Here is a 20,908-nt window from a genome sequence, read left to right as displayed (position 1 = left end):
GTGTGTGTGTGTGTGTGTGTGTGTGTGTGTGTGTGTGTGTGTGTGTGTGTGTGTGTATATAAAATTAAATGGACAAAATACAATAATAACACACGAGAAAAAAGACCTTGGATAGAATAAACGTTTGTACTTAATATTTGAACTTCAATCTCGCACGAACGATGAAACGGTTCTCGCCGTACGGTACCCGGTACGCTCGCTGGCAAGTACACGGGCTCAAGTACTACCGTTTAGTATTTAACATGCTCTCGTTAACGCAACACATTCTCTTTACAGAAAAAAGTCCGCCTTCGGCGCGAAAGCCAACAATAGCGAGGAGATTAGCAGCCAACACCAGTGTGAAACAGAAATCCTCCGTGACGTCGATAAAAGGTACGTTTTTGATTCTACCTTAACATGAGAGTTCCTTTCGCGGGATCTTCTTCGTCGTCAACCAGTTCCACCGGTATCTCGGAGAGACCCGATCAGAGGCCATTAGGACTTTTGTCATTTTGTGAAACGACAATTAAACTCGTTTTACAAAAGGACAAGATAAATCGAAGAATTTACGTTTCGCGCGTTGTACTTTCCAATCCATTAGCCGTGCCACTTTAATGGACGGCCGGTTTCTAAAAAAGTTCCCACGTTTATATCTGCGACGCACGCACACACGCACTCGCAGGCACGGTCAAGCGCATTAATTCGCCGGTGCAATAAAACGCATCGCACGCGCTCGCCCGTGCATCCGGATGAGCCGCCGCCGCCGCCGCCGCCGCCGCCGCGGTGTCCTCGCTCGCGTATTGTAATGCGTATACGTGCGTCCTCCTCGGCGTACGAGTCTTTGGCGTTTCGAAGAAAGTCGCGGCTTTCACCCTATATAGTCCCGAGCACTAAAATCAACCTGTTTACCCGACGCCTTGGTGCTTTCCTTTGGAAACTCTTGAAAAGTTCATTTCGACTTAGTCCATCGTCGGCGCTGGAAAGAGCGAGAGAGGGATTGCTATCGAGAGCCGGCTGTTTGTCCCAAATAGTAACGGAATAGCGAAAGCAGTGTTCTGCGCGTACAATTCCCGCGTCTGTAGAGCGGGAAAAGAGCCTGAAGAGAGATGCGCTGTTCCATGGGATAATCGATCGCGTTTATCGCGGTATTCTGAGCATAGGAGACGTTTTATTATACGACCACATCGACCGTCGCGATCCGCGATGCTCGACGACCGTAAGTAAGCGCGAACACGCACGCGTCTTTTTCCATCTAAGGACGGCTGGTACCAAATCGGAAAACTTGACTTACTCGACGGTTTTGGCATCCAGGAACGCCGGAAGTACAATACGATCGTCACGGAGGACTTTATTCGAGCGACGAGTGGCTTTAAAAGCACGACTTTTAATAAACCCGGCGAGAGGGAGTTTTCTTCAAAGAAGGGGAGAGCTTTTATTTTTTACAATAAACCATTACTACTTATATATCATACTAGTGGTAAGTCGGAATTTTAAGTTATAAATCTTAAGAAACTTACACCACCACCATATCCAGAGTAAATTATATTAAATCGTTACGTCACAATATTTTAGCCAATCAGAAGAGTGATAGTTCCCAGGGCACATAATAATAAATTTTTAATCGTAAGATTTGGAATTCGGTCATCTTCACGCAGTCACTGATTACTAACTTATTGTTGCTTCATGACACACTACTGATTCGCCTACACAACTCATTCTATAACTTAATTTATTATTAATGGCTTATTATAGAAAGTCGTATTAGGGAAAAGACGTATCCCCTGCGAAAGAGACTCACGGGAAAAAATGGTCCATCATATTCGCTTATTAGTTCTGGCGGTTCTACCTTGTGTGGGGGGGTAGGAGAGTGTTTAGGAAGATGGCAAGGCGGAATGAGCGTTGGGGTGGGAGACATATAGCTCTCTGAGGTGGCCCGTGGCTCGTGCTAATTCAGTCGAAGCGCGAACTTGGCCAGCAAATTGTTACGAATGACAATCCTGATTAGAATCAATCATTAGGTCTATCGGCGAACCGACCTTTCTTGCGGATGGCCGTTGAATGTACCGTTCGAATGTCGCGTTCATTGTGGAATCGAGCGTCAAGGATCATTGTTGATGTACGGATCTGTTTACGTCTTGCGCGCGTCGGGGATAAATGTCCCGACGCGACGTAGGTAGATCCGTTCCCAAAATACTTGAGTTTTTCTGACGGATGACGTGACGAAGGAGACGGCAGGTGCTAGGAAGAAGCGTGTAGGAAGGCGAATTTTCTTGGCCCACAGCTCGCAGTCTTTTGGCAGTTTCGCAACTAGAACTGCGCGTCGCAACGGTCGACCTTAACCCGGTGTCTCTTCATTGAGCGGTGAACTTGAGCAATAATCATACGCTTCGACTTTTCGAAGAGGAAAGAAAGATAGTCGAAGTCCGCTTCTTCACGTGAAATCTCATAAATCAAAATGCAACGTAAACTTAGGAAATCTATCACTTAGATGTTGGACGGTTGTTGGACCGTTCGTTCTAATTTCTCTGTGCGCGCGTGTGTCATGTGTCAAGTTGATGGGGAGTTGACATCGATTGGACTCGACGGCGGCAGGACGAGTTTCGACTTTCCAAGTTCTTTCTTCCCATCGAACTTTCTGCCGAACTCTCTTCGATACGGGATACAGTCGGTGCGTTTAAAAATTTGCACGAGTATCGAGTGAACGGGCGCAAACGATATTTATTACCGCCGGGATTATACATTGACCTCTCCGCAATAATTAGGGTGGTTGCGGATGATAGAGGGCAATAAGGGCAGTGCGGCGTCCACGTATATTACGATCAAGATACTTATGTAGATTGATCACGGCACGTGGGTCGGTTTATCGATACGGCAGAGAGCGGGTAGGTCGGTCTGGCCGATGACAGACGATCGTGTCCGCGTCGCGATTTTCGGGAATAAACCGATCGAGGGAATAACTGATGCACATCGATGACGACGCTGATTGCAGATCGTGAGTCCAAAGAGACTCCTCACAATACCACCTACACAGTGACGGCGAGGACATCGCTGGAAACGCGGGATCAGGCCGCGCAGACCATCGTGCCCTACGTGGACTTCCGCGTGGAACAAGCGGAACGAGCCGCACAGGCACTCGCTGTGAGCGTAGGCTACTTGGCATTCGAGGTATACGCATTTTGTATATGGCAAGATTATTGCCTTATGTTCTCTATTATAATTGACCAATGCCCATTTTCACCAACGTAGTTTAACTTTAATCTCGGTTCAACTTACTCTTTGCCTTTCTCTAATCTTTAGAAATCGTTATAATTAGAAAAAGACGATAAGTAAGTTGAACCGAGATTAAAGTTAATCTACGTTGGTGGAAATTGGCATAAAAGATCCAGTTCCTCGCGGACGGTTAACTCTTAATCGAGGTTCAACTTATTGTTCATCTCTTTCCAATTCTAGAATTAGAATTAACCTACGCATCGTGGAACTGGGCCTAATTTGCTGTTTTACGTTTTTCTATGTGCTTTATTTTTCGTCAATGGCTGCTTTGAACAGAGAAAGCAACTGTTTTGCAACTGTTCTAATATTCTGATTGGTTCAAACATTTAAATTGAGCGAGAAACTAAGGGCAAGATTAATCACATTAGAATTTAATAATAGTTACAAAGTTGCTTTTTCTGCCGAACGCTGCCATTGTTTGCCATTTAATATAAAACGAGAGAGGTCTTCGCGAATCAACGGCGTAATAAAACTGCGTCTTTCAGCTGGACGCTTTTGCCACTCCTAAATTGAAGAAGGATTTCGAAAAGTTGAAGGCCGATTGCGAGGAGATGAAAAACGAACGATCGGCTTTGCTTTCGGAGATCGACGTTTTACGCGCGAGATGTGTCAGCATGGAGGAAAGACTCGAGGTGGAAAGGGAGGATCATCGTAAAGCGCTGGACCAGCTACGCGATGAGTGTAAGTCTTGTCTTATGTAACATATCTGTTTATTTTCTTCGGATCTTTCGCGGATATATATACATATGTATATATACACACACGTTGCGATGACGCAATAGGTGGTTGAAAAAAAAATATCTGAACTGTTCACGGTATGTGCGCCGCGAAACAAATGCGAGAAACTGTATTGTTCAACAGACACTAAGACGTCGCCAGTATATATTACACTTAGTATTACTCACGTGTTATTCAACGAGCGTAATCGTCCTAATGTCGGTGCACGACACGAAGTGGAACAATTATTAATTAAAGTGAACGACTCAGTAGTGCCTACGCATAACTCGAATATTTGCGATTAATCCTAATAATATGCCTGTCGTCTCTTTCTTTTCTTGCTAGAAAATATTTCGAACTCTTCGCTGAAGGATTTGGTTCTTAATTTAGTTCTCACGTAATGTTCGACGTTTCGATAGCCGCTAATTATAGATTCAATGCGTGCTCTTCGTTTAGCTTTGTATATACTTTTGCTTTTCAACTCTCAGGGCCAATATAAAATATATTTATATTATATTATAACATTAGAATCATATTGAAAAATGGAATTTTTATTTATTATTTATTTAATAATGGGAAATTCTTTTTTGATACATATTTAACGTGATAAATAAATACTAATGGACGAATTAAAAAATAAAAGAGATGTAAGATAAAAATAAAAAGAAAGAGGAATGAGAAAGTAAAAGTATACATACAGATAGCATTAAATATATTAATATATAAAAATAACATTGACTCTTTATCGGCAACATGAATTTTAATTCTTCCGTCAGCAGGTCTTCGAAAAATAGAGTAAATTTTTTATTGCTCCGAATTACATAAAAAGCTAAAAAATTCTATCTTTGTCAAAGCAATGAATTTTTCATTATCGTCGATCATTATAGTCGAATTTTATTGTACTTATCTTTTTATAGATTTGTATTTAGTCAAAATTTCGCAATAAAAATATCAATAGTGTCTTTAAAGAGTAGTTATCGGAATCTCACGTTATCGGCAGAGATTATTAATGTGTATTCATTTGTTATTGATACACATTAATAAAAAGTTGATTAGGTATACTAGAACAAATTATATATTTAAAGTTTCCACATAAAGTATGATGATAAAGATTATAGCAGTTTGCCGTCTGAAAATGAAACATTCAAGTTAATATTTCGATTTTCCAGTGGAGACTCTTAGGACGAAACAGGTTGCCACACTCGTTGAAACTTTAAAAGAAGAGAGGCACAAATTCGACATCAGGCTGGATGAAGTCACGAGAGAACATCGTGCGACAATTGCGAAATTACGTGCCGAGCAGATTAATGAGCTGGCTCGCAAAGAAGAGATGAGAAGATCCGTGGTTCACGATCAGGGTGCCGCGCTGATGGCGGAGATCGAGTCACTGAGATCTGTGCTCGAGCTGAAGAGTCAAGAGAATGCGGCTCTTCGATCAGAGCTGGACAGTTACAGGCGGGATATCGAGGAGAAGGACGCTTTGCAAATACGACTCGATATGGCGGAGGCCAGATGCGAGGACTTGAAGGCTCAGCTTCAAAGGAAAGACTCCTTCGAACGACAAATCTCGCACGAGAATGAAATGCTTCACGAATCGATTCATCAAGTCTCGAAGCACAACAAGCGACTATCCCAGCGGAACGAGGAGCTGCAGTGGAAGCTACGAAACAAGAACGACTGGGTGAGCGTTCTTGCGAATCAGCTTAATCCACGGTTAACTCGATCCGCAGGTTCGGAACAAATGGAACACAGCTATTCGCTCGAAAAGAATGGCGCTCATTCGTCGTCATCGATGGTGAAGTTCATGGTCGAAAAGGGTGCCTCCGTTTCTTGGACGCTGGAAATCGACGATTTATCTAAGGGGGGGACGTCTGACTCGCTCAGCACATTGCCGAAAGTTGCCAGGTCCTCCGAGGGCGCAACGACAGTGTCTAGGCAAGGATCGCTCAGGTTGACGCCGAACACTAGACCTACCATAGACACCAGAGCGAGATCGAAAAGTATCTCTACTACATGTGATTCGGCGCGGACCACGGCAGTGGAAGAGGCGGCCGCATGGTCGCCTTCATTCAGCTCGACGCCGGTCTCGCGGCGACGTCCTAGGAAAGATCAGTCGTCACCTTCCTCGTCATCTTCTTCATCGTCTTCCACGTCGTCTACGACACCTGCCGTGAATTCTGCAGTGGCCGCCGCAGTGGCGGCCGCTGCAGCGGCAGCAGCAGCGGCGGTGGATGATTGCAACGTCGGCGGCGGTCAGAGACCACAGGAAGCTGGCGGGGAAGCGATGATCTCCGAGGAAACGTCGGCGTCCAGCAGCGAGGACGAATCGTCCACCGGCAGCGATATCCCCCGGCTGGGAATACAGTTTGCTTGGGGCAAGCCGATCAAGTAACACTTGAGCGAACAATCGCGGCCTGCTATTAACTGTTTACGTGTTCCTTCTCCCGCGTAAACAACAGTGTTGTTTCGAATCGCGAATTATCGTACGGCCGCTGTCTCTGTTCTCTTGCCTACAGTGGAGTCGTTCCACGACGTGTATTCGTTGCGGATCTTCGTTGATCATTCCCCTTCGTTCGTTTGCAGATACGTTTCATGTTGTGTAATGCCGGCACCACGCCTCTTTCGTTTTTTTTTTCTTTTCCAATCGATACATCTAGCCGAGATTTAGAGCGAGAAGAGTGGCGTTTATGTTTTAAGCAAGCAAACGTGCCGCGCGATAAAACGTTGTAAGTTAGTGAAATGTTTAAGGATGAATTCCACGATGTATTTTAATGTTACGACTGTATAAATTAGATTAGTACCATTGTTTCCGTGGTTTTTTCAATTACAAGGACGTTTCATCTTCCCCGACACACGTTTTGCATTGCGATTTAAGGCAGCGATTTTTCGCGGTGGATTTAAGATTAGGATCTTCGAAATCCATTACGTAATAATTTTCCGACATGCATACAACGAAACTGCTTCGTTTGCTGTAATCAAGGCAGCCGTGCCTTTCTTTCAGGCAGTATTCGCCTACAAAGTTCATAACGTGCAGAGTCACGCAGGAGTTTTCTTTTTTGTTTGTCTTTTTTTTTTTGAACTTTGACGGACATTGAAAAAGGGAAGTTCAATGTCGTTTTGGCTAACAGCTTTTATTGCGGTTTTTCCGAGAATTTTACCGGATGTTATTCGGGTACTTTTATAATTACGTGAGTACGTTTTATAAGCGTCACCTATTTTTTGTTTTTGGTACAGAGACCACGTAGTATTGCGAAGATTAAATATACATATATTATATATAAGAACATGACAAAAGAAAAATATTCCTCGTTCCTCGCGATCATGCCGATTTTCGTACTTGTAAGTCGAATTCTTTTTCAGATGATGCGCGTCTCTTGTGTTTTCCGTTTGTTGCGTTCTCGCAGAAAAAAAAAAGAAATCCGATTGCCGATTCTTGCCGGCACTACGGACGGCGTTTGTTTGTATCTTCGCGCGCAATAACCGAATCATGGATGATCTACCTGGTAGATGCAGCAGAGCAGTGATAACCGTTAGCGGCAAACTTGTAGCACGTTCCGACAAGAGCGTTAATTTCACAGTCCGTTCCATAGACAAGTGGTAGCTTTTAGATTATAATGAAAGAGAGAATTAATCAATCGCGCGCTCGACATACGGAAGCCAAGTATTACTCATCGAGAAAGTATGTTTTCTTTTCTCATGTGTGCTGATAAGATCGATGTATTATATACTTCTCGAATAAATAAGTATCATCTAAATTGTAGAGCAATCTGGGGAGATTTCCGTTTGCCTTTATCGCTACTATATTAGTTAAGATTAGTCAGAGAGATTCGTACTTCGATTCGACTTTACTAATTAACTCATATTCAATCACGTAAAAAAAAAATTCAGTTTAATAAAAGAAAAATGTTAATATTAAAGAAATTTAGTGAAAATTTATGTTAAATTAATCGGCAAAATCATCGTGAGAATTTACGCGTAATATTTTTGCGAATAACGAATGTAAGATCGTGAGATGAATTATGCAATTGCATGATTTATAATTCACTCGCACAAGTAGGAGATATGATTAGACTGTTGAGATCATTATTAATTAGATTATCTTGTTGATTACACTACTGTGATGTCCTTTTTGTTTGAAGATTAATAAAGCGTTTTGTTATGCAAGTCGCACGCGTTATCTCATTTTTTTTTCCCGCGATACTTAATACAGAGATATCGTTTATATCTATAATTTCAATTTTAGTTATTAGGAATAAAGTAAAAACGAAGATTATACAAATAAAAATAAACTTAGAATTTTGTTATTATCGCATACGATAAGTTTATCGAAATCACACACACACACACACACACACACCTCGGTATTTATAGTTCGATTTTATATTAAACTCATTTTCACAGTGCCGGGTATCTGGAATGTAATTTTGTTTGCTGTTTCAAGAGTTATTGGTAAATTGGCGTAAAATTTAAAACGTACGTTTGTATTACAGTAGTACTGGTTAAAGGATGACGTAAATATACACTTAAAAAATTATATAAGAACGCTATTTATTTAATTTTATATTTAAAACCATTTTAGGTGATTACTGATTTTAAATGGCGGTTTTTTAATTCAGATTTTTAGTAGATAAATTTTAATAGTCTAAAGTCGATTCGAGATATTTTGCGATAATTGTCTTAAAGACATTTTATGTTCCGATTTTAGACTTTATTATTGTGTTAATTACCTGAGAAGATAGTTTATAATTTAAAATAATCATATAGCATCTCTTGAAATGATTTAAAACCCTTTAGTGTCTACGGAAACAATGTATTTGAGTATAGCACCCAACTAACTCGATTGCTTTCATAAAAATGAACAGTATTGTAAAAAAAATGTTTTTAATCGAATACAGGTCTTAAGGAACGTAACGATATCAAACAAATGTATGTATCTTTATTGAAAAATATGATAAACATGAAAAAAGCATTTAAAAAAAAATCTTTTTTTTTTTTTTAATTTTATTCAGAGCGGTATCATTTCTCTATCCTCGTGTCTAATTTTCGCAGATTTTCGAAAATCGCTTGTACAAAACCGAGCTTAAAATCCGTATCAGATTACTGAACTTGCTGCATTGTGATTGGTTGAAATAAAACCGAGTCGCAAGTCTGATACGGGCTTAAGGACTGTCCTCGGTGAATTCGCGAACACTCCGTCAATCGCACCATCTACGATGGCCGACAGTCAAAGACTCCGATACACCTCGGTTTTGTGGTTACCTTAATTTATTGACAAAAATGTAACGCTCTATTTTTAATTGGCCATGCTACCGCATCAGACGGCATGACAATCGTCTCCTCAACCGTGTTTATGTTATTCTTGTTTCTATAAATATCTGCACGCGTGCTCTTTACTTGAGATCTCCGGGTCTGACATCGACGCGAAGATGTCTTCGAAGAGGTACATTCCGATTGTTTTTGCATCTTTCTTTTTCTCTTTCTCTCTCTCTCTCTTTCTTTCCTCTTTTTTACTTTTCGACATATACTAGTTTGACTGCGCCGAATTGTCTTTGAGATATTATTTATAGCGGCGAAATGGAATGTGGATCCTTCGACGAACGATTTTTAGTTCCCCGACGATTGACCTCTCCGACTCTTTGTCCTTTTAACCTGCAATCAAACGATTGTTTACTACATTGCAATCCGTTCTTTGGATTCTCTCCTGTGATGAAGTAACTCTGTTGAAATGCGTAGATTTTTCAGTCCTGAACGGATAAATAAGAATGACCATCTGACAGACGAATTTAATTCACTGAGATTTTGAATCATTTCAACTTTAAGAATAAGCCTTTTACAAAATATATAAGAAATTCTTTTGCAAATTCCAACAACATGAACGTCAACATTTGTTGCAGAAAATTATGTACATTTTTATTGTTTATATTTTTATATTTTTTAGTGAATTAAAAAAATTATCGGAAGAAAGTCTGACGAGACAGCCAGAAGAAGTGTTTGATGTTATATGCAAATTAGGAGAAGGGTAAATTTGATATTTACTTTAATCTGATATTTAAGCAACAGCTTTTTTTTCACTGTTTCTAAATATGTACTTCTGTACAGGTCCTATGGATCAGTTTACAAAGCGTTGCATAAAGAAAGTGGACAGGTACTTGCTATTAAACAAGTACCAGTGGATACGGACCTACAGGAGATTATTAAGGAAATTTCAATCATGCAACAATGTGACTCTCCATATGTTGTTAAATATTATGGAAGTTACTTTAAGAATACAGATTTGTGGGTAAGTCAATATATGCTCTGTTTTATCATACCAAACAAATTGGACTATCTGTCGATACTAATATTACTTGCAGATTGTGATGGAGTATTGTGGAGCTGGTTCTGTTAGTGATATCATGAGGTTAAGAAAGAAGACTCTCCAAGAGGATGAAATCGCGACAATCCTGAGTGATACTCTAAAAGGACTGGAATACCTTCACTTGAGAAGAAAAATTCATAGAGACATTAAGGCTGGGAATATTCTTCTTAATAATGAAGGCCATGCAAAGTTGGCTGATTTTGGTGTGGCGGGTCAATTAACGGTGAGTTATGAGAATATACTTTTAAGCCGAAATTTATCAAATCTAAACATTTAACAGATTGAAGGACTCTTCCTATACAAAATAAATAACAATAAATAAAGAGTAAAGTAAGAGTCAACATATTTCTTTAAAAAAGTCACACAACTAAAAGAATAAATTACAAATAGAGAAAAGTAAAATCAAAGAAAATATATAATAAAAAATAAAAAATAATAAAAACTCAGTTTAAATACAAATAAATTACAAGTTTCGGCTATTGGATTGAGTCCTCTTCAGACATTAACTTATCGAAAAAAAAACCGCAGTACAAAATTAATTATTGCAAATGTTCGCATATTTATTATATTCACAGTTCAGATGAGTCTTGATATAGAACTCGACATTATTCACATACGATTGAATAGTCATATGTGTTTCATATCTCTTGGAAAAGTTCAAAAATCATATGTAAATTATTCAAACGAATGTGTCCATATAAGTATAAAAAAACCATTAGAATATATAAAGACAAGTGGAATGCAGATGTGTAAGACGGACATTGTGTATCGATTATTATGTACGCTCGCTGATGCGGATCACCACTCTTACTTTGCTTTTTATTGTTATTTATTATCAAATCTAAATTGTATTCTCTGGAATAGGATACCATGGCTAAACGTAACACAGTCATTGGTACACCATTTTGGATGGCACCAGAGGTAATACAGGAGATCGGTTATGATTGCGTGGCGGATATATGGTCTCTGGGAATAACAGCCTTAGAAATGGCCGAAGGCAAGCCGCCGTATGGCGACATACACCCGATGAGAGCAATATTTATGATTCCTACTAAACCACCACCTAGTTTTAGAGAACCTGATCAATGGAGTCCAGAATTCATCGACTTTGTCAGTGGGTGCCTTGTAAAAAATCCCGAAGAAAGAGCTACTGCAACCGAGCTTTTGCAGCATGAGTTTATAGGTGAGTAAAATATTAAAATATTAAAATTTATATTATGATACTTTGTCAATTAACAAGTTTATGTTATATGATGTAGGCAATGCCAAACAGCCAAGTATCTTAAGTCAAATGATCGCCGAGGCTCATGAAATACGAGAAAAGCAGAATGCGCATAGAGCTCACATTATAAACAATGTGGCGATTAAAAGTCAAAACCAGGCAGAGGATTCGGTACACACCTTTGATTAGATACACATGGTCTGCTAGTTTCATATTTGATATGTTGCACTTTTATTATCTAAATGTAAATCAATAATATACATAAAAAAAATATTTAAAAGTACCTAAAACATAAAAAATATGCATCCATTATTTGACTAAAGATGATTTGAATTTATATGATCTAACTGTGCAATATGGAAAAAATTAAAGGTGCTAGCAGTTCATATATATGTATTTCCCGAATAGTTTCGGGTCTCGAATAGTTTCGGGTCTCGAATCAAGTATTTTATCTCGACATTCAGGTACCCGAACATTGGAACCTGTCCGACCCGACCCGATTATTATCCGATTCGACCCGAGGCTCGGGTATCTGAATTTTTTCGGGCACACCCCCTAGTATATATACATATTTATCTAACATTGTGTCTCTGTGTAAGGACGAGGACGATTGTAGTGGAACTATGAAACCATTACCGGAAGATAGCAGGACTTTAGTACCGAGTCACGATCTTCCAGACACGGGTACACTAGTTTCGGCGATGTTGGACTTGGGTACAATGGTTATTAATAGTGATACCGATACCGAAGCTACTATGAAGAGTTAGTAGATCTTAATTAATCTTCAAATTCTCACAAAAAAATGATTCGCAACTAACTGACATTCTTTTCAGGACATAATACTGGTTCTGTAGAATCCAGCAAAAAATATCGACCATTATTCTTAGATCACTTTGATAAGAAAGAAGCGCCTGAAATTGGAAAGGTAATCTTTCTTTTTCATATTAATTTAAGTTACCTAGATATGATCTACGTATACAATATTAATAATATTGAATAATATTGTATTTAGGGTAATGGACAGATGTTGGGAGCACACAATATGGAAAATGCGAACCAATTGGAGCAACCAAGTCCAATCGAATCTCATAGGTTTCAAAGTCATCTGCAACTACAGCTGCAGAATCAGATCTCTCATCCCGTGCCGGAACAGCCATATAACAATATATCAAAGTTTCAAAATGTTTTCACGGAACGTGATTTTGACTTTGTGAGTAAAATTTTTTCCAACATTCTTATTTTAAGAATTTATATAATTGATTTGCGCGACATGTTTCTAATTATTGACGTAACAGGAGAAAATGATTTATCACTTTTTATTTTATAATATTGTACAATTCACATTTTGTGTATCAAATTATTTGGAATAATGCCGCTTCAGGCATTATTCCAAATAAAGAAATGATAACTTAAATATATAGAGAAGCCGTATCCTGCAGTTGAAGTTTCTCTCTTACGAGGAACTACAGCAACGAATGGCTAATCTGGACGCGGAAATGGAGCGGGAGATCGACGAGCTGAGAAAAAGATATCAAACGAAGAGACAGCCTATTCTGGATGCCATTGACACCAAGCGGAAACGTCAACAGAACTTCTAACAGTCCTCCTTTACGCGAATAAGTGATGACGGATAAACAAAGGGTGTACAGTTGTATAAATGAATAGATTCTATTCGCGTCATCCCTGGCTTCATCAAAGAGAAGAACATTGTTCCCACACCGTGAATATTTTACCTCATAAATGGACAAACGTGTAGCGATTGTGGTTTCCTGTTTACTCGCAAATCACAATGTTGCTTTTCTTTATGAATCCTAGGGTATTAGAATAATAGCTAATAGCCTCACGTCATCAATGTAAATTTTACATGATTTAGATGAAGAAACAATCACAATACTTAATTTTTGTATTATGTTTACCTATATTTACTGTTAAATATATCCTATTCTTGTAGGGATATTCTGAGAGACTCCTCTAGGGTCATTAGAAAATAAAAAGAAATGCAATAGGAGCGCAGAGACAAATGCATCATAATTACAGTCGTTTTTATCGAGAAAGAAATTTTATATTTACTTGAAAAGAAATCGGTATTTCGTATCGTGCTACGCTAGTCATTTATAATGCCATTTTATCCAGAATATAAAACAGATCATTAATTCATGTAAAATGCACTTAAACGGCTAAGCAGTTTCTTGAGTGTGAATGCTCTATTTAATCATGACAGTTTGGAATAAGCGAACAAGGCTGTAAGATTTAATTTACTTTTTATTCTACTGCCATAGATAGACTCTCTACTCTCATTTGTTTACTAATGCTAACCATTAACTTTAGTTTATATCAATTCTCTAAATGATTATATTTACTTTTTAAATTGGAAACATGTCCAACACCAATATGATCGTAATTCTAAAGCAATGAATAATGTTCTTCAGTATGCAGTACCATGACGAAAAAATGATGCCGCATTCTACGAGATATTTCATAAACGAACTTACTAGTATTAGAGTCTTCCGCGCACCGTATATTAGAAAGTATTCTCCAGTATGCTCTAATTTACTTTATCACGATATGAAAATTGTTGAAACTGAAATTTATCAGATTTCACTAACGATAATGATATTTTTAGAATAATATAAAAAAGTTCGTATAGGGTAATGCCTTAACAATAATTATTTTATGTATAAAGCACTAAAAATTTTTGACCGCATATTTTTTTGTGATCGTTACAAAATAAATATATTTGTACGTGCCATTAATACATATGGCGAATAATCATAGTGGAAGAATAATTCCTTGCTGACGTCTGGGCTATTTTGCAAGTAGTGAAAATAGAGCTATACTTAAATGCGCTATAGCCAGAACTGATCTTCAATTTTCTTCTTTTAGAAAATAATACAGAATAACATATTTTTGATATAGAAGGTTGCACATTGTCAATGAAATAAGGTCCGAATTTGAAGCATATATTATCCATAATCTTGATACTCGCAAACAGAAGTATAATATTAATAAGATTTCCAAAGAAAAAGAATGAAATTGTTTCACAAATAAAATTATGCTTCAATATCGTTTTATATACAAAATGCAATATGTAAACTGTACATACTTTTTTTTAGAAATCCTTTTAAATAATTTGAATGATTGTATTCGTTCCATTATTTATGTATTTGTTAAAATTGTGATTTTATTATACTCTCATTTTATAATTCATATACGATTTGAACATGAAGATGTTTGTAAATTCTTTACATTCTTACATAAAATTGTAGCTTTACAAACTTTATATTTCTACATTTTATGCTGTTATAAAAATCTTCCTTAAACTTACGACGTATGTTCATAATGTTCTGCGCTATCTGTTCTAAGAGTAAAACAATAAAACAGATAAAAATTTATAGAAAAATGTCACAAAGAAGTACACTAATGCATTTTCTACACGATTGTCAGTCATTTAGCCTTAGCTAGCAATCACTTTTCAATACAGATTTATAGTTACATATTTTATAGGGCAATAATCCATAATAATCGTCTTTATTTTTCCACTTGAAAATATGGCTTTGTATTCATATCTAATCACGACAGTTTTATGACAACTCCATGATTTTACATTCGTATTGTGTATTGTATAATCTATTACAGTGTTTGGCTGAAATATAGAGACTGAAGACAGAAGTATGTTTTCCGAGTGAATGATTTAGTGAAAAATATAGTCTGATAATAGAATGTAACAACATTTAGAATGATGTTTAATATCGAAGCGAGAATTATTAATAGTTTTGTTTAGATAATGACTAAAGCAAATATTAACATGCTGCCTTTTCAATCAGTTTGTTTAATTATAATAAAACATTATACAAACTATGCGCGTTTGATTTCTTTAGTTTGATTTTTTTTATTAATGATACAAACGTATTATTAATACTAATCCTATTATTAAGTACTTCGTGCACAAGTATTTTTTGTATATAAAGTTTTGATGCAAGTTCATTTTCAGTTTATATCAGATCGGTTATCACTGAAATTGGACGGTATATAAAAATGTATAAAGAATGTTTTATAAAAAGTTATCAATAAATATAAATGCATTTTAATCACATACAAAACACACTAAGCACGCATTATTCAACAAAATCTTAAATACCCGTACCGTTAATTTTTTAATTGGAAAGAGTATTTCAACGATTTGTAAAATATCTTAAAAAATATATATTTTTTACATTTTAATAAGGCATATCCTGTTACTTTTTTATCACTATGTTTTCGCGTCAATCTTTAAAATTTATTTGGCTCATAAATCGTCATCTCCTATCATACGAAAAACATTATTTTCCATGACATCGAGATCCTTTGTTTGAGTTTTGTCAATAACACTTCGTGAATCATCTGATTTTTTTGACGTCACAGCCGACCATTTGTTAGCAAGTTTTTTAATAATTGGTCCCGATTTAGAATGATTATTATTCACACATTCTTGCAACGGCGATCCTGTAATGGTACGACTTTGGCCGTCTCTCATAATATATGTCCATGATTTCCCAGACTCTGTCTATAAATATATTTATGGATGAAAAAACTTGACAGCATTTACGTAATCTAAAACAGTTTATATAACAACCTGAGGTTTACTCCCAACTACACATTTCTGCAACAACTCATCAATCATAGCTTGCAGACAAACAGACATTAAAATCGCTTGTTCGGACACAATTGTAATCCATTGTAATTCATTTCTAGCAATCAGATATTCGAAGGATAATTCCAAACTGCACTCGTTATTATCCTTATGATGCTCCGTTCCCTAGATATATCCATTAATAAATTTTATTGACAATCTAAATAAAAACTTTCCACTAAAACATTCATAACACTCACATTTTGTATAGTAGTTATACGCCAGCATCGCATTCGTGATACTTTAAACGCAATTTCGTGCTCTTCGGACGATAATACACGTAAATTCAATTCATTTTCACCTATAGCAAGCAATACTTTCGAGCTACGTTCGGGATAATCACAGTAACATGGTGCAAATTGTATGTAACCATAGTACTTCAAGAGACGAACTACATTCAGATACTGAAATAATGAAGATAACATCACAAATTATTTAGATATTATTTGGAGGGTATTATTTGCCTTTCACAATGAACGTACTTCTTTTTTACTCTCAGATTTTTGCAGATTTTCCAATTGATGCTGCACCTCCTTGGTAATTGGAATCCAACTGCTGCGAATTTCCACAGCCGCTTGAATGTATAGTAAATTTAACGTTACCGGATCGTTCAACAATTCAACATCATATGCTGTATCCCAGTAATTTTTTCTGAGAACAATTCGCGTATTCGTAGAACTCATATATTTGTATGTTATAAATGGTGATTCAAAATTTTGTAGTTTCCGCAGTACTGGTAAAAAAAAAATAAAATACATATATTAAAAGAGAAAACAAAATATGTAGATGTATTACAATAAATTATAAAAGTATACATTTACTTTCACAGTGTATATACACTTACTTTTGATACTACCGGATGACTCATCTTGTGTAATAATAAACAATGCAAAATGAAAATGATATTTTTCTGCTAACTTTATATGTTTGTACACCCTCTAGAAAAGAAAGTATTTTAATAATTATCATGTTTATGTAAAATTACCTTTTTTTATGTATATTAATTATGCAAATAGTTATACCTTTAAAACTTTACCAGAATACTCTTCTGGCGAAATATTTAATGAAATTTTAGATCCACTCATAAGAAATATATCTAAAGTTTCTTGCTCGGACAGGCCATTTACGCTTTCTTGTTGAGCACTCAATAAGAATCCATTTAATATTTCCGAGTTATTGATGGCTATATTTTGTCCAATGGACTGAATATATTTCTCTAAAGCCAGCCGCCGTTCCTCTTGCTGTGTAGCAGTCAAAGGAAAAAATTTCTTTGGAGGAAATATAGGTAACAACATGTCCAGGTCCTTTGACAATTGTACGTGCAGATTGTATAGTTGTTTGTATCTTGCGGTACAATGAAATAATCCATTGATATGAATATTATATCCCTATAATTTCATGAGATATTATTACATAAATCTATAAATTAATTAATTATTTCTATAATAAATTTTTATTCTAGAAATAATTAAGCACACAATATATAATGCAATAAATAATAAACAATTATATCACTTACGATATACGTGTTCCCAGCACTATCTATAAATTCCTGAGTATCTGGTATGGAAAAGTGCATCTTGACAGTACAAGAATATATTGAAAAGATAAAAATATTATCATAAAATCACATTATCTGTGGCAAAATTTATTAACTTTGTGGTCCTCTTCAACATAGCAACATCTGTGAAGAAAAATAAAGGGTTAAACTAAAGAAAATATAATTTTCAAATTTTTCGATTTACTAGAATAAAATCTGTGACTAAAATTAACACGTGGGATGCAAGTCGCTGTACACTGAGTCATTATTCGTTAGGGAATGACGTTCCCGGATAAAGGCGATTCAATCCGCCCACCGGCCGAACGTGTCTTGTCTCCTTATTTTCTTAGAGAGGAACGACCCCGAGATCCGGATCGCGACGGAAAGAGATCGTAGAAAGCGATGTCCCAATAATCTTCCGAAGCTTCGGTGGAAGCCATGGGATATTCTTTCCCGAGCCGGAGTTCACATCAGCTAGTTCACATCGACATCCGTTACGGACTCACATTGTTGTGCGACTTTCGTCGTTTGCGGGACCTCATACGTGACAGCGGATCTAATCGGTCACTCACGCCCACTTGCGCGTTATGTTTCACGCGATTATTACTACTGACACGCATTTAAACCCCAGGACAGCTCGCGGCTGCTCCGCCGCGAGCGAGAAAATGTGTCATATGCGCTCGCAAGTTTGCGCGTGAATGACGCGCGTTCGCTTCGCACTGTTTCTGTTCGCAGCAATTTATAGCGTTCGAATTGCAGCGAATGCGGTTAGTGTGTCACACAAAGGAATGAACTCAATGAACCGATATAGTCGATAAATAGTAGCGAAAGACTCTTCTCATATCAACATATGAATTAAAAAAATGTATTAGGCAATGTGCAACGAGAATATTTTGCATTAGTTGGAATGCGCGTTTTTCGCGAAAAATATTGTCACAATTATTTTTGGTAAAATATATTAATATTAATAAATATCTTAAACCAACAATTAATTTTCAATGAAATTGTGACGAATGGCGATGTGTTAATTTTTATACCATACGAGCTCTTAATGCGTTTAAATTTAATTTATTTGTAGTGTAATAATTGTAGTAATAATTTAATGCTAATATTAAAAAATTATTAATGTTCAAACCGGATTTCTTTTTAAATCCTCAATTATGAATAACGAATATATTTAGATGCAATTGGTATAAAAAAATTACTTATTTTAAACATTAAAACCACTGAACAATAATTCATTTTTAATTCTAAAGTTACCTTATTATATAAAATTATAAAGAAAAAATTAAGGACAAGTTGATCGGAATTAGCAAGTGGCGGTGATGGAGGATATTATCAGAGCTCTTTTTTACCGATGGTCGACAATAGTGTTACCCGCTGGAAATATTTGTGGCTACATAGTTCCATGTTCATATAAAGGCTGGAGACACTAGTAAACGGGTTTCATTAAAAGCATGTTCTTCCTTCTGTTTGTCACTGTTTGCTGATATTTGCATCTTTTGTGAAAGAATTTAATGAGAGAAAACGTGGTTTTTTTATATACAAAATACGAAAAAGAAACTGCTGGCTGAAGACAATTGGTTTGATAAAATAGGTAATATAACGTTTGTATGAAAGAAATCTTGATATATGGAACTATGCTTGCGCTAAAAGATTATGGTAGCAGCGATGAAGGTAGTGAGACTGAAAACGTCGACTTCGCGTCCACGGTTTCCGGTGACAAATTCACGACTAATGTTCAAATTTGTTCGGCCCCGGAAGTCATACCTACTGTAAGTATTTACGTGCGTTCACTCCGTTTTTAATAGTTGTTTTTAAGGTTATGAATATTGGTAGTGAATGCTTGCCATTTGGTGACACAAGTCGACACAAGTAATGTTCTATCTTCGTTATTCGCTGAATACCAAGAAAGATAGAATATTTGTGTCAATTTTGGAAAGCATTCACTATTATTATCTGCATTGTATAAGTATTTTTACTTTTTTTGATGAAGAAGGAATAAACAGTCACTTATATCGATATTATTTAGGGAACAGAATTGTGTGTAAAACACATAGATCCGACTGCATCAGAAGTTACACATAATCCGAAGTATGAGGAACTTTTTGGACCTGAGATAGGACCAGAAAATCCATTTAAGACACAGCAGCAGCGCGCGGTGAAAAATATACTATCTGGATATGTAGAACGCGCGCATATAAGTGAATTTCAGTTTGAAAATCAGAGAAGGACATTTACCAGTTATGGTACGTATAATATACAATTGACGAGTAATATTTTTTTATCTCAACGAAATCTGGATTCTCGAAACTATGTTTACTCTATATTTTCTATAATCAAACAAAATATGTTTATTTATATCTGAGATATTTGATTGAAAGCTTAAATTAAATAAATTGAATGTTAAAATTTTAATTAATATGTCTTAAATTTTTGTTATTAGGATATGCACTTGATCCAACTGTAGATGGTAGTGCAGACGAAGGTAGAATTATGATTGGTGCAACAGAAGCTGCAGAAGAATCAGGTGGTAAGACTGTTTTCGAAAATACCATCCTGAGACCTTCGGACAAACGAAAGAGGCATAGAAACAATGATGCATCGGATATAGAAGGATTTTTGGGTCCTTGGGGTGGTTACATTGATGAGAAACGAGTAGTTAAGCCAAGCGATGAAGAAGCCGCTGAATTGGAAGAAATCTTAGCCAAACGAAATAAACGAGGAAAACAAACGGAGGAGAAACCACTTGAGGAGAAGACAGTATTACATAGTAATGTCTTTATGTATACCTCATATGTATTACAAATATATTAATGTATATATTAGTAACAAGTTATAAAGAGCTTTTAGAATTTAATTACCTAGTTTTATTAAGATAACATTTAATCAATATGAATATTGTTTTAAAATGTGTACTTATAATATTTAATTTACATTGCAGTCAAAGACAGTGTGGATTATCAGGGACGCTCATTCTTACATGCGCCTCAGGATGTTGGCGTGAATCTCAGATCAGAATCACCACCCGATCGTTGCTTCTTACCAAAGGCACAAATTCACACATGGGAAGGCCATACAAAAGGCATCTCGCAAATTCGATGGTTCCCACGTACAGCGCATTTATTATTGTCTTGCAGTATGGATTGTCGA

At 36.6% G+C, this 20,908-nt stretch overlaps 4 protein-coding genes across 9 annotated transcripts in view; 3 read left to right on the top strand and 1 right to left on the bottom strand.

Moving 5' to 3' along the window:
• Positions 1 to 7,729, top strand: part of LOC108752892 — a 22,449-nt gene extending 14,720 nt beyond the window's left edge. For both annotated transcript variants that reach the window (XM_018494070.1, XM_018494071.1), the window contains exons 8-11: positions 277 to 372; positions 2,969 to 3,144; positions 3,735 to 3,930; positions 5,136 to 7,729. In XM_018494070.1, coding sequence (XP_018349572.1) covers positions 277 to 372; positions 2,969 to 3,144; positions 3,735 to 3,930; positions 5,136 to 6,358 — 1,691 coding nt within the window. In that variant the 3' untranslated portion in view covers positions 6,359 to 7,729. The remainder of the gene's footprint in view (positions 1 to 276; positions 373 to 2,968; positions 3,145 to 3,734; positions 3,931 to 5,135) is intronic.
• Positions 7,730 to 9,180: 1,451 nt separating this feature from the next.
• On the top strand, positions 9,181 to 14,154 carry LOC108752743 (serine/threonine-protein kinase 3). 3 transcript variants are annotated; one of them, XM_018493790.1, is made up of 10 exons: positions 9,181 to 9,406; positions 9,905 to 9,985; positions 10,066 to 10,246; positions 10,320 to 10,547; positions 11,189 to 11,507; positions 11,584 to 11,717; positions 12,146 to 12,308; positions 12,380 to 12,471; positions 12,559 to 12,756; positions 12,986 to 14,154. In XM_018493790.1, the coding sequence occupies exons 1-10, from the start codon at positions 9,393 to 9,395 to the stop codon at positions 13,142 to 13,144; spliced, it is 1,569 nt and encodes a 522-aa protein (XP_018349292.1). In that variant the 5' UTR covers positions 9,181 to 9,392; the 3' UTR covers positions 13,145 to 14,154. The 3 variants fall into 3 exon arrangements, with proteins under 3 accessions (XP_018349292.1, XP_018349291.1, XP_018349290.1); XM_018493789.1 differs by having other exon boundaries at positions 12,968 to 13,144; XM_018493788.1 differs by lacking the exon at positions 9,181 to 9,406 and having other exon boundaries at positions 9,867 to 9,985.
• A 1,653-nt stretch (positions 14,155 to 15,807) lies between these two features.
• On the bottom strand, positions 15,808 to 18,482 carry LOC108752771 (sorting nexin-17). Of its 3 annotated transcripts, none has more exons than XM_018493854.1 (8): positions 18,012 to 18,482; positions 17,735 to 17,899; positions 17,238 to 17,603; positions 17,060 to 17,153; positions 16,698 to 16,948; positions 16,416 to 16,619; positions 16,159 to 16,341; positions 15,808 to 16,089 (listed from the first exon to the last, which is right to left on the bottom strand). In XM_018493854.1, the coding sequence occupies exons 2-8, from the start codon at positions 17,792 to 17,794 to the stop codon at positions 15,832 to 15,834; spliced, it is 1,416 nt and encodes a 471-aa protein (XP_018349356.1). In that variant the 5' UTR covers positions 17,795 to 17,899; positions 18,012 to 18,482; the 3' UTR covers positions 15,808 to 15,831. The 3 variants fall into 3 exon arrangements, with proteins under 3 accessions (XP_018349356.1, XP_018349357.1, XP_018349355.1); XM_018493855.1 differs by having other exon boundaries at positions 18,072 to 18,482; XM_018493853.1 differs by having other exon boundaries at positions 18,262 to 18,482.
• Positions 18,483 to 19,239: 757 nt separating this feature from the next.
• LOC108752782 (pre-mRNA-processing factor 17) overlaps positions 19,240 to 20,908 on the top strand; it is a 3,094-nt gene continuing 1,425 nt past the window's right edge. The window contains exons 1-4 of the mRNA XM_018493869.1: positions 19,240 to 19,530; positions 19,788 to 20,004; positions 20,202 to 20,528; positions 20,700 to 20,908. The exon at positions 20,700 to 20,908 is cut by the window's right edge and continues 4 nt beyond it. Coding sequence (XP_018349371.1) covers positions 19,369 to 19,530; positions 19,788 to 20,004; positions 20,202 to 20,528; positions 20,700 to 20,908 — 915 coding nt within the window. The 5' untranslated portion in view covers positions 19,240 to 19,368. The remainder of the gene's footprint in view (positions 19,531 to 19,787; positions 20,005 to 20,201; positions 20,529 to 20,699) is intronic.

This window comes from Trachymyrmex septentrionalis, unplaced genomic scaffold (assembly GCF_001594115.1).
Source record: "Trachymyrmex septentrionalis isolate Tsep2-gDNA-1 unplaced genomic scaffold, Tsep1.0 scaffold62, whole genome shotgun sequence".
Lineage (NCBI taxonomy): Eukaryota > Metazoa > Arthropoda > Insecta > Hymenoptera > Formicidae > Trachymyrmex > Trachymyrmex septentrionalis.
Note: the sequence above shows the minus strand (reverse complement) of the source record. Positions and strands in the feature narration are given on the sequence as shown.